The 13,301-nt window shown below is 39.4% G+C and overlaps 1 protein-coding gene across 32 annotated transcripts in view; it reads left to right on the top strand.

The window, feature by feature from the left end:
* Positions 1–1,958: 1,958 nt before the first annotated feature.
* LOC148862210 (uncharacterized) overlaps positions 1,959–13,301 on the top strand; it is an 80,490-nt gene continuing 69,147 nt past the window's right edge. For 26 of the 32 annotated variants that reach the window (XM_088984257.1, XM_088984263.1, XM_088984250.1 and 23 more), the window contains exons 1-2: positions 1,960–5,625; positions 5,709–5,781. In XM_088984257.1, the coding sequence (XP_088840383.1) occupies positions 2,612–5,623 (3,012 nt within the window). In that variant the 5' untranslated portion in view covers positions 1,960–2,611 and the 3' untranslated portion in view covers positions 5,624–5,625; positions 5,709–5,781. Of the gene's footprint in view, positions 5,626–5,708; positions 5,782–13,301 lie in introns of all 32 variants that reach the window. The other 6 variants (XM_088984262.1, XM_088984260.1, XM_088984258.1 and 3 more) reach the window with 3 other exon arrangements.

Here is a 13,301-nt window from a genome sequence, read left to right as displayed (position 1 = left end):
ATATTTGTAGGGAGTTTTCGCTCTAACATTTTTAATGTTACCCCAATTTAGACAACGAGGGTTGCTTTATTAAGGGTTAGGGGTCAAGGATGGTTTAGCAAGTTGAAAGGAAACATCTCCTAAAAAAGGATTATCAACTATAGGGTCTTGATTAACAAAGAACTTTTTTCATAGGTATACCTTTGGGGATTCCCACGAGTCATGAGTCGAATGTAGTTATTTCGAGAAGGGAAAAACTCTACATTTTTTTGCAGGCAACTTGCCTTGATTGGACTAACTATTGTTTTATAAGTAAGAATTTTAAGCAAGAGAAAAGGGAATGGAGAAAAATACTACTTTGTTAATGGAAGTGTTTGAACCCATGAGATAGGATGCTCTTGTACCCCTTTGAAAGGGATCAAGCAGCACATAATTTAAAATGTCGTGGAATGGCAAGAAAAAAGAGGATAACAAACTATATACACAAAGGCAGTCTTGATGATTGGACAAAGGGTGGAGGGCATTGACCCCCAACCTCAAATTCATGCAGCTGGTTCGAAGTTGAAGTTGGTACCCAATGTTGACAAAAAAAGCACTCATGGCTTGTTGAAGAGACAATTATTGTTCTAGGTAAAAGATGGTTCTTGAGGCCCCGAGAATGTAACAAGACATTGATTAATCAACTTTTGAACAACAATCTTGAGGTTTTTTTTTTTTTTTTGTATTGAATTAGTCGCCTTTGCCCCAATAGTGGTCGTATTTCAATTTTCCTTGGCATAGTACAATGCTTTTTTCTAACAACATTAATAACTCTTCTCAAATGGGGTGAGAGCCATCAACAACAATTTTGAGTTGATGGCAATTATCAGTGGTGTGGCACGAGCTTCTATGGTTTTTATAATAGGCATTTTCATTACAACACTTTGGTTTATGCTCTAATAGGAGTTTCTCGTGAGACATCTCTTGATATCCATCTTTAACCAAGATAGATAGTAGCTGGGAATGTGGATAAGGTAATAGGGTAAATTCTCTCTCTTTTCCTTTAGGGAGCTTATTGTAACTTTAGGGTAGGTCTCAATCGGATCAGACTCGGATCATATTAATCTAAATCCATGTTTGATTCAACAAGATATTAGCTGCATCCGACTTCGATTTGAAATTCTAGTCGGATTATGTGAAGAGCATCTGAGTTTGAAATCGATCGATTTTTATTTTTATATGTTTTGCGGATTTCTATCCAACTTTGATTGATTTCTCCACACCAATATAAATGTTTAGCCAAATAAAGGCCATTATAAAGCTGTTTTTCAAGAACCTTAAATTTTTATTCAAAAGTTTTGAAATAAAACAATTCTTTACTTGAAACAAAAGTAATTAATCAGAACAAATGAAAAGATAAAAAAGAATAGGAGATCGATCTGTAATATGTAATCAATTAAAGATCAATTTGTAATTTGTAATAGGATTAAGGGTTGAGAGAATGAAAAGTTTCAACGGTGGTAGCTTGCTTCAATCTGCTGGTCTGCTCTTTGTCTGGGAGAACCAATTTCCTCTTGCCGTTCTTGTTTGCTTTGGATTTCTTCCTTTACCCCTGAGAGATTTTATTTATTATAATAATGTATAAAAATTTATAAATATATAATACATAAATATATATATATATATCGAATTTGGATTTTTATTGGATCGAATGGAGGTGCATCCGAGTTCGATCCAATTTGTAATATATATATCGAATTTGGATTTTTATTGGATCGAACGGAGGTGCATCCGAGTTCGATCCAATTTGTAATCAGATATGACATCCATCCCAACGAAATCCGAGATTATTAGATTGAGCTACGAGTTTTCATGTATCGTTGACAGACCAACTTTAGGCTGACTTTATCGGGCCATACAATCTATTGTATCCATTCTTTATGATGACAAAGGGTATCTGGCTGATCATATTGGCTCTGGTGCAATAACATCTACTCAAGGAGAAGAGTTGAGGGAACAAATTGGTAAAACAACTTATATTGAGTGCAGCTCTAAAACTCAACAGAGTATGAGAGATGTTTTTGACACTGCAATCAAGGTTGCCCTTCAATCTCCAAGGAGGAAGGAGATGGAAAGGAAGAGAAGTCATATAAGATGTTTGGGTGGGGTTGGTTGACCTTCATTGATTGCATGGATTTGTCGAAGTAGAATGAATCCAACTATCCTATGAAATTTTCTCATTGAGAAAATAAATTTTTCCTTCTCATAGCTATAAAGTTAGAGCGGTGAAAAAGTGAATTGCACTTCACTTACTCGATATCTGGGTCGAGAATTTCTTCTCACACTCACACAAGAGACAACTAAAGCAGAAACTTACATCTGCTCAATTCCCAATCTCCTACCCACTAACTGTTCCCACTAACATACCCACACAACACTGTCGCCGTGTACTGGGAACATCTCCCAGTAGTGTACTGTGGGGAGGGATGTGAGAACAGCCTGTGGAAATCTAAGCTTAAACAGGTCTCCATGAGGACGGGGAAAGCCGCAATCATAGGCCATTCTCGGAGGGATCCATTTCTGTACAGAAGACCCAGTTTTCTTCAATTTCAGAAACCGGATTCCAGGAAACCCATCTTAGAGTGCAGCTCAAATGGTGCCGAGAACTGCATTTTCTTCCTTCTCTTCTTCGTTATGTTGTAGGCAAGCTTCTGCTCATACGGGTACTCTCTGTCTCTGTTGTCGTTCTCTTTCTTCTTTCTCTAATTACACGTCTGGGCCCCATCTACCAGACTCTAAAACTGTGGAATGTTCTTCCAACTCCGATGTTCCCCACGAGGGTACCCAGTCCCAGTTGGAAATTATGGTGGCGGATTTATACCGAAAAAGAAAAATGAGTTCTGACGATGCATTAAGCTTCTTCAATCGAATGATTGATTTGAAGCCAACTCCTTCAGTTTATTCGTTTAGTCTTCTGTTACGGGCAATTTACAGAAGCAAGCACTACAAAACTGTGATTTCCCTATATAAAAGGATGGGTGCTATTGGAATCTCACCCGATAGACATATGCTGACGATTCTGCTTCACTGCTATTGCTATCTGAATTGGGTGGGTTTTGGTTTTTCTGTTTTGGGCAGTATATTAAAACGGGCTTATTATCCAGACACTTTAATTTTCACTTCTTTGATGAAGGGTCTCTGCATGGAGGATAGGATTGCTGAGGCAACTAATCTGCTTGAGGTGATGGCCAAGTTGGGTTATCCACCTGACGTGATAACGTATGGCTTTCTAATTAATGGGCTTTGCAGAGCAGGAAAGACTTCAGCAGCTTTTAGCCTGCTCAGGGAAATGGAGAAACGGGGTTGCAGGCCTAACGTGGTTGCATACAACATGGTTATCGACGGTCTTTGCAAAGAGGGATCTATGGATGAGGTGCTAAAACTGCTCGAAGAAATGACCCAAAAGAACATTTCCCCTGACGTTACCACTTACAGTTCTTTGATTCACGGGTTCTGCATTTCAAATCAATGGAAAGAAGCTATTAGATTTTTCTATGAAATGATGGATCGAGGAATTCCACCCAATGTGATTACATACAATATATTGATGTGTGCACTCTGCAAAGAAAGGAAAGTCAAAGAAGCACATGGACTATTATTTGTGATTATCCGAAGAGGGGAAGAGCCCAACATAGATTCTTATAATACGTTGATGGAAGGATATTGCTCGATAGGTAAGGTGGATGTTGCAGAAAAGCTCTTTCATTTCAGGGTGACTAAGGGTCTTGAGGTGGATGTTTTCAGCTACAATGCATTGATAAATGGATATTGCAGAAGTAGGAGGATGGATGAGGCTGTGAATCTGTTTGAGGAAATGCATCACAAAGGATTGAAACCTAGTCCTGCTAACTATACTACTCTTATGCATGGATTATGCCAAGTAGGGAAAGTTGAGGCTGCCCAGGCTCTTTTCAATGAGATGAAAGACAAGGGAATTTCTCCAGATGTGATCACATATAATTGCATAATCAACGGCCTTTGTGATTTGGGTTTGCTGAAGGAAGCCACAGAGTATATGAATGATATGGTGGATAGAAGAATTTCACCAAATGCCATTACTTACAGTTCTGTGATCCATGGATACTGTAACTTGGGACAGTGGCAAGAAGCGAGTAGATTGTTTGGTCAAATGATGGATCAAAGAATTCAACCTGATATTGTAATATTTAACATACTGATGAATGCTCTCTGCAAGTATGGGAAAACAAAAGATGCGCGGAGATTTTTAGAGATGATGATCCAAAGAGGGAATCAGCCAGATATAATTACTTATAATACATTGTTAAGTGGATATTGTTTGGCAGGGCAAATGGATGATGCTCTAAAGCTTTTTGATTCCATGGAAGCTAAAGGTCTTTATGATTCTATTAGCTACACTGTACTGATAAATGGGAATTTCAAGAGTGGTAAAATAGATGAGGCTATAAGGATCTTTGAGAAAATGTCTTATAAGGGATTAAAGCCAACAATTGATACCTATAATACACTACTTGGTGGACTATGCCAATTTAGGAAAGTTGAGGCTGCACAGAATCTCTTCAATGAGATGGTGGAACAGGGGATATCTCCAAATGTTGTTACTTACAATTCTATAATTTATGGACTTTACAATTCAGGGATGTTGGAAGAAGCCACAAGGGTTTTCGATGAGATGGTCCATGGAGGAATTACACCAAATGTGATCACGTACAATCATTTAATCCAGGGCTTTTGTAATTCAGGGCAGTTGAAAGAAATGATCAGATGTTTCTATGAAATGATGGAGCGGAGAATTTCTCCTAATATCATGACATTCAACATATTAATAGATGCATCTTGTAAAGAAGGGAAGATTAGAGAAGCACATGCACTGTTTGTTCAGATGATTCATAGAGGTGAGGAACCCAATAGAACATCATATAAAATATTGATTGGTGGATATACTTCAATAGGCCAAGTGGATGATGCATTGAAATTATTTCACTATATGCTGGCTGACGGGCTTATACCAGATGATCTCACCTGCAACATGTTAATTAATGGCCACTGCAAAACTAAGAGAATAGATGAGGCCTTAAGGTTCATTCAGGAAATGCATAACAAGGGATTGAAACCAACAATTAGTTCCTATAATACACTACTAAATGGACTGTGGGAAAGTGGTCAAGTTGAAGCTGCAAAAACGCTCTTCAATGATATGGCACCTGATGTTGTTACATTTAACACAATGATCAATGGCCTCTGCAAGGGAGGGTTTTTGCAAGAGGCAACTGAGTTATTCTCACAAATGGAAGAAAAGGGTTACTTGCCTAACACAGTGACATTTAATACAATTATCCATGGCTTTTGTCTAAAGAATGAGATGCACAGTGCAATGAAGTTTCTCCATAAAATGGCAGAGAGAAATGTGCCACCAGATACCTGTACACTCTCCATCATTGTTGACTTACTTTCAAAAGTTCAGTATCAAGAAATTATGGAATCACTTCCTAAAACATTTTTACCTGAGGACGAGCAAGAAGGTGATATAATGAACATTTCATCATTAATACCATCCATTAAGGGACATCTAACATCTGGTGATTTGGGTAAACTATATAACAATTTAAAAAAATTCATTGAGTGAAGGTGAGTTATCTTTTTCATAAATGAAGCAAATTTTCTTTTCTGGAATTTGGGTTAGAACTGATGCATTTTTAAATCTGGAGCAGATCAGATGGTTGAACTGTTGGAATGACCAAACTCCATTTCTATGGTTCAGGTTAATCTGCAGGCTTTAAATTGGTAAGAAAATCATTGACTTGGTCAAGATCAGCCTGTTTCTCTCATGTCTAATTTATCATCTAATTTTTGAATGGTCAAAATATTGAACTTCTATACTTATCAGGAAAATGCCAAACTTTTATTAAGTATGAATGTTGTTAGGTTCTTTATTTATTTTGTCCATATTTTATAAATTTATTGCCTTTTCATTTTTTAATCTTATTTTCATTTTTTATCAATTCTTTAATGTAGTTCTAATCACATTATGTAGTTCTGTTCTGTGAACTAGGAACTTCTACGTTTGATACCTCTTCAGTTTTAAAACATCGCAACTGATACTTGCTAGTATTTGTAAAGCATAAAATTTCAATTCTGTCACCTATTTCTCTCTATGTATATAGTAGAAGATCAAGACTGTAATCAGTCTTGAATCCTAAAAGGTTTTAGGTTTGTAAAACAGAAAAGAAGATGAGAGAAAAGGGAGAGAATAGAAGAGAAGTAAGAGAACACAAGTTGCTGAAAGGAGGGACAGATTCTAACAGATCTGCCGCCGCCACTCTCTTAATATTTATAGGTTTATGTTTAGTACATGATGAAAGGGCACATCTGCCCTTGGTACTTACATAATAAAGAAAGTAAATAAAACTGAAATAAATAACAGCTGAATTAGCAAACTGACTCAAACTGACACTACTATAACTGAAACAAATACTGCTGTCCTACGAACACAGTGGGGACCACTGCAGTGGGGCCCACATCAGTGTTCTCTACACTCCCCCTCAAGTTGGGAGTAGATATCTATCATGCCCAACTTGGATAGGTCTGTCTCTAACTTCTTCCTCGGTACTGCCTTGGTGAGGATATCTGCGAGTTGCATATTGGATGTGATGTACGGAAGATACACTTCTTGTGATATAACTCTTTCTCGCACAAAATGTCGATCAACTTCGATATGTTTAGTTCTGTCATGCTGCACTGGGTTGTGGGCTATATTAATAGCTGCCTGATTATCACAATACAACATTAAGGGCTTTTCATAGTCAATACCCAACTCTTCAAGTAGTGACCTCAGCCATAAGATTTTAGCCACTCCATTAGCCATTGACCTGTATTCTGCTTCAGCACTGGAGCGGGAAACAACACTCTGCTTCTTACTCCTCCAAGAGACAAGGTTACCTTTCACAAGGGCATAATATCCAGAGGTAGACCTTCTGTCATCAACACTTCCAGCCCAATCGGCATCTGTATAGACTTCCACTCTCATGTGATTATTGTTCTTGAGTAATATACCTCTACCCGGACATCTCTTCAAGTATGCAAATGTTCGTTCTGTCGCAAGAAGATGAGAAGTTTTAAGGGAGTGCATGTACTGGCTGACAACACTAACTGCATAGCTGATATCCGGCCGAGTGAGACAGAGATATAGAAGCTTTCCAACCAACCGTTGGAACATAACTTTGTCCTCAAGAGGGTCCCCACCCTCTGCACTAATCTTGTGATTTTCTTCGATGGGTGTATCGGCCGGCTTAACACCCAGCTTTCCAGTTTCCGCCAACAGGTCTAGAACATATTTTCTCTGAGAGATAAAAATCCCCTGCTTGGATATAGCAACCTTAATACCCAAAAAATACCGTAGTGCACCAAGATCTTTTACCTCTAACTCTTGATGAATGAGCTGTTTGAGAGACTCAATCTCATGACTGTCATTTCCTGTCACCACAATATCATCTACATATATTGCTAGTAGTGTCAGAGAGGACTCCATCCTTTTGATGAATAGTGTATGATCTGACTGGGCCTGTACATAACCAAACCTTCCAAGGGCTAATCTGAATCTATCAAACCAGACTCTAGGTGACTGCTTCAAACCATACAATGCTTTTATCCAGGACAGACGGATAATTGATCAGATTCTAATTGCAAATGAATGTGTGGAGGCTAAAAAATGGTTGAAGAAGAAGGGAATAGCAATCGAGTTGGATTTGGAGAAAGCTGACGATTTAGTGGACTAGGATTTCTTGATCAACATTATGAGGAAATGTGGCTTTGGGGATTTATGGTGTAAATGGATCAGAGGTTGCTTGCAAACAAGCCACTTCTCTATTATAGTTAATGGGTCGGCATTTGATTTCATTGAGGGGCTTCAAGGTCTTAGACACAATCATCCACTTTCTCCCTTTCTATTCACTCTGATAGCTGAGGTCTTAAGTAAGTTAATCTCTAAGGTTAACTCTATAGAGCTATTTAAGGGCTGGGTAATAGGAAGAAATAGAGTTCTGGTCTACCATTTGCAATTTGTAGATGATATTCCTGGTTTTTTGTGATGGGGAAGGTAAAGAAGGGGTAGAAAATTTGGAACTGGTATTGAAGTTCTTTGGAAGGATCTCTAATTTGAAAAGCAATTGGTCTAAAAGTTTATTGGCTGGAATCAAGTTGGGGGATGATGATCTGAGAGAAATGGCAGACTTGTTGGGTTGTGAGAAAGGTAATTGGCCTTTGTGTTACTTAGGATTACCCCTTGGTGGCAATCCTAGATCAGTTAATTTTTGGACCCCGGTAGTGGAGAGGTTTGAGAAAAGGCTAGCAAGCTGGAAAAGGCATTATATTTCATTGGGAGGGAGAATAACATTGATGAAATCCACTCTAGCAAATCTCCTAGTTTACTTCATGTCAGTTTTTAGGATGCCCCAAGTAGTGGTGAAAACTGAAAAGGATTGAAAAGATTATGAGAGATTTCCTTTGGGAGCTTGGAGAGGGAAAGAAAGATCATTTGATTAGCTGGGATAAGGTGGTAGACCAGAAAATTCTACCATTTTGCACCGAGAAAACTAAGAAGCTAATAGATTTTGAGATGTCTACTAAAGTGGAGGTAGTGAAAGAGTGAGATTAAGTCTAGAGGTTATAATGCCGAAACTTAGTTGATGAGATAAAAGCAAACATTCTAGATTCCCGTGTAGATAGAGATCAATGGGGTCGTTTAGTTGACTACTAGAACTCTGACAAAGGAAAGGTATAGACTAGATTTTATTGTATAATTTTACTTGTTACCTTTTTTTGATGAATGATAATAAATTTATTAATTCAGAAGCAGATTTAGAGTGAGTTCAGACGACATCCCTAGGAGAGGCGCGAGCTGCAGCCCCTCCTTGAATCTTACAAGTAAACTAGGAAAGAAAAGCAAGAATCACAACTGAGCCCAAAACAATTCTTCCCTATTTACCCCTTGCTTAGCTAACACATCTGACAAAGTATTTACTGATCTCCCCACCCACTATACAGTGACCAACATATTCCTTGTCAACCAACTAAATTTCTTAATTTCATTCTTGTAACGCCACATAGCCTCTTCAGGGTTTTTCAACCAACCCACCACCACTTTGGAATCCCCCTCGATTGTTAGGTGTTGTACCCCCAGCTGGTTTGCAAATTGCACCCCTTGTACAATAGCTAAAAGTTCTGTCCTGGTGGAATCCCCAATTCCCAAGGGACCTAAGTAGAGCAACAAAATCTCTCCCTTCTCATTTCTCAAAGCACCCCCCATTCCGGATAATCCTGGATTACCCATGCTACTTCCATCAAAATTCAACTTCAGTGAGCCTTCGGATGGAGGAGACCAGCTTGTAATTGATTTGTCCTTTAGGGATGAACACTTCACTACTGCTGACCAATTTCTCCAAAGGTCATTAAAGGAGAATTGATGAAAGATTTCCAAGGTCTTCAGCCAAGGTATTGCCCTATTTAACACATAGTCTTTCGATTCCTAATTGTTCCTTTCCTTTTCTTGAAAAATTCTAACATTCCTTTCTTCTAAAGAGTCCAAATCAAGGCAACACGAGCACATCTCAACATAATTCTCCCTATTTTTGTAGGCCAATAAAAGGTAGAATGGTTGAAGAGCATGTGAACTTCTGCTGGTAGATTCCAACTACTCCCAAACAACGAAAGTAGCCAAGCCCAAAGGTTTGTAGAAAAGGGACAAGATATTAATAGGTGGTTACAATCCTCACTGTGAGCTCTACAGAGGATACACCAATTAGGAGAAATACAGAGGAAAGGTCTTATCTTTTGTAGGTTATCTAGAGTGTTTACTTTCCCATGGAATACTTCCCAACAAACGCCATAATTTTTTGGGGAACTGGCTTGCACCAAATTTCTTTTAACGGAAAGGGCTGGTGCGTAGAAAGTTGAGAGATGGACTTGAAGAAAGAAGCACAAGTGAAGGTTCCATTGGGTCTAGGAGTCCATACCCTCTTAAGACAACCAAGCAAGACAGAAAGAGATTCAATTTCATCATCCCTAAGTCCTACGAAACCCAAAATCCGAAGTAGGATCTAAGGGTGTTCCCAAAGGTGAGACAAATTTTGAGACCACCTCTTTTTTATACAAAGAAACAAAAAATAGCGAAGGGAACATATCCTTTAAAGGTGTGTCTCCTACCCAAATATCCTCCAAAAAATGAACAGTGTTGCCAGAACAAACTTCATACTTGATAAAATTGAGGAATTGAGGAAGGGTGTTGTGAATGGCCTTCCAAGGTGCTGTTAGGTTAGCTTGCCTTGATACACCAGCATCCCATCCATTCTCTGACCTCCCATGAATGCTTCCCACCACCTCATGCCACAATCTCTCTCTTTCCAATGGCCATCGCCACAGCCATTTCCCTATCAGAGCTTGATTTTTTCTAGTTACCCTCCCAAGTCCCAAACCCCTCTCTTCTTTACTTCTGCACACAATTTCCCAATTAACCAAGTGATCATTTTTTTCTTGTCCCGGTTCCCATAAGAAATCTCTCATCAACTTCTCCAGTTTCCTAGCTTCCCTAATTGGTATCCTAAAAACAGACAAAAAATAGGTAGGTAAGTTAGCCAAGGTAGCTCTTATTAGGGTAATTCTCCCTCCTAAAGAGAATTAGCAAGATAAACAAGGAAAGTCGGGCAAAACTAGATGAGCCTCATTGCGTAGGAACAAAATCTTTTCCTATGTTCATTGAGGAGAAGGTGATATGCACATTAATGTTTCTTTTGTCCCTCTTTTTTTCTAACTATTGCAATTTTATGGCAAATTTTACAAGCCTATTATTTAATGATTTCACTACTGTAGAGAACACTGATGTGGGCCCCACTGCAGTGGTCCCCATTGTGTTCGTAGGATAACATGTGTAGTTATTTGTTCCAGTTATAGTAGTGTCAGTTTGAGTCAGTTTGTCAATTCAGTTATTTATTTCAGCTTTTATTTACTTTATTTATTATGTAAGTACTAAGGGCAGATGTGTCCTTTCCATTATGTACTAAACATAACCTATAAATAATAAGAAAGTGGTGGCGGCAGATCAGTAAGAATCTGTCCCTCCTTTCAACCACTTGTGTTCTCCTGTTTCTCTTCTGTTCTCTCTCCTTTTCTCTCACTTTTCTTCTGTTTTGTAAACCTAAAACCTATTAGGATTCAAGACTGATTACAGCCTTGATCTTCTACTTGGTATTAGAGCCTATCTAGGGCTTCTCATGTGTGTCTATTCCAGCCGACCGCATGAGGACTAGCTAGGGCTGGAAGCTTTGAAGAAGTATTCGGTGGCTGAATCTTGGAGATTACCAGGAGAGGTTCGCTGCAGTTGAAGACTTGCTGCGGCTTGCAGAGAGTTGGTAATCGGGAAGAAGCAGCGAAGGTTAGGGTTCAGGTAACCCTAGAAGATAGTAAACCGAGGTACATAAGTAAGTTTTTTTTTTATTGAGTTTCAGAGACTGCAATCAGTCGAGATAGGTTGGACCTATCTAGAAGTAGGGGCCGAACTGTGTTCAAGTTTGTTTATAGGGTTTCATATTGCCCTACAGTTGATTAGTTTTTAGGGTTTCATATTGCCCTACGACAAGTCCCACTTGTGTGGACTGCTTGGAGAGTGCAGCTGATCACTTATTTCAGACCCACAGTTGAAACCCTAATTTTGCTCTCGCAGCAGTGGGCCCCACAGTAGTGATTTCAGAAAATAGCATCTTAGATTGACAGGCTGCCTGGTACTATGCATGTCGATTGTTTTCAGATCAGATTTGAGTTGATTCCTTGCCTATACTGTGATAGGCGATTGATTTCAGATCAGTTTTGGGTTGGTTTCAGATCAGATTTCGGATCAGATCAGATTTCAGATCAGATCATATTTGTGTTGGTTTCGGATCAGTTTTCAGACCTGCTTGTTTGACTCTGTTTTTTGGTATAGTGACTCTAACAGTTTGTAGCCACTGAATCTTGATCAAAGATGGAGTTTAAGGGTCAGGGAGAAAGTAGTTTTGGAAACCACAGTTATGGTAGTGTATCTGAAACCGGGTTTCAGATTACAACTATGAGATTTGATGGGTCAAATTATTTGGAGTGGGCTCAATCAGCCATGATGGCTATTGGAGGAAGGGGAAAACTGGGTTACCTCTTGGGAGATGTGAAAGAACCTTCAAAGGAGGACCCAACATACACCAAGTGGGTTCAAGAGAACTATTTGGTTATGGCGTGGCTGTGTAATTCTATGCAGCCACATATAAGCCGAAATTACTTGTGGGCAAACAGCCCAAGAGATATGGGATGTTGTGAAAGAAACCTATTCCCAACCCCTTAATGTTGCCAAAGCCTACGAACTGAAGTGTGAGGTGAACAACCTTAAACAAGGAGAGAAGCCAGTTTCTGTCTACTTCTCTACCTTGAAATTCTTGTGGCATGAGATTGACCATCTAGAGACCCTTGAGTGGGAGAGTCCCAAAGATGCACAGACTCACAGAAAGCAAGTCAAGACGAATAGGGTATTTGAGTTTCTGGCTGGTTTGAATTTAGAATATGACATTGTGCGACAACAGATATTGACAAGAGATAGTGTGACCCTTTCTCAAGCATACTCCCTGGTGCATAGTGAAGAGACCAGGAGGAAAGTCATGATGCAGCCTCAACCCTCTTTCCCAACCTTGACAGCTATTAAACCTAAGCCAGGGGGTGACTCACAAAGGGACCGGAAGAAGGAAGATAAACGGGATCTGGTATGTGAACATTGCAAGAAACCCAAGCACACAAAAGATACTTGTTGGAAGCTACATCCTCACTTGGTCCCAGCAAAACTAAGAAATAAGAAGGGTAATGCTCATGTGGCCGTGAACACTGATTCAACATCCTCATCAGGCACATCCTTAGAGACTTTAGCTGCTGTTCGGGTTGCCCTCATACATTTGGAAAAGGAAGTTGGGAGTTCAGCTCAGCCTTCTCAGTCACCATCAACTCCTGCCACATCTGCATTTGCACATTCAGGTACTCGAGCCTCAGCTTACCATGCTTCAGCTCCAGGTAATACTGACCACTGCTGGGTAATAGATTCAGATGCATCTGACCATATGACTAGCTTGCCATCTTTGTTTACTTCTTATCACTTGTCCTCTGGCCGAGATAGAGTATCCATTGCTGATGGCTCTCTTGTTCCCATTTCGGGCAAGGGGGACATCAAGCTATCGGATACTATCTCTTTATCTTCTGTCTTGCATGTTCCTAAGCTTGATACTAACCTGCTTTCAGTTAGT

Source organism: Nelumbo lutea, chromosome 4 (assembly GCF_056320005.1).
Source record: "Nelumbo lutea isolate HS-2025 chromosome 4, American lotus-T2T, whole genome shotgun sequence".
In the NCBI taxonomy this organism is placed as follows: domain Eukaryota; kingdom Viridiplantae; phylum Streptophyta; class Magnoliopsida; order Proteales; family Nelumbonaceae; genus Nelumbo; species Nelumbo lutea.
This window is presented reverse-complemented; position numbering and strand designations above follow the sequence as displayed.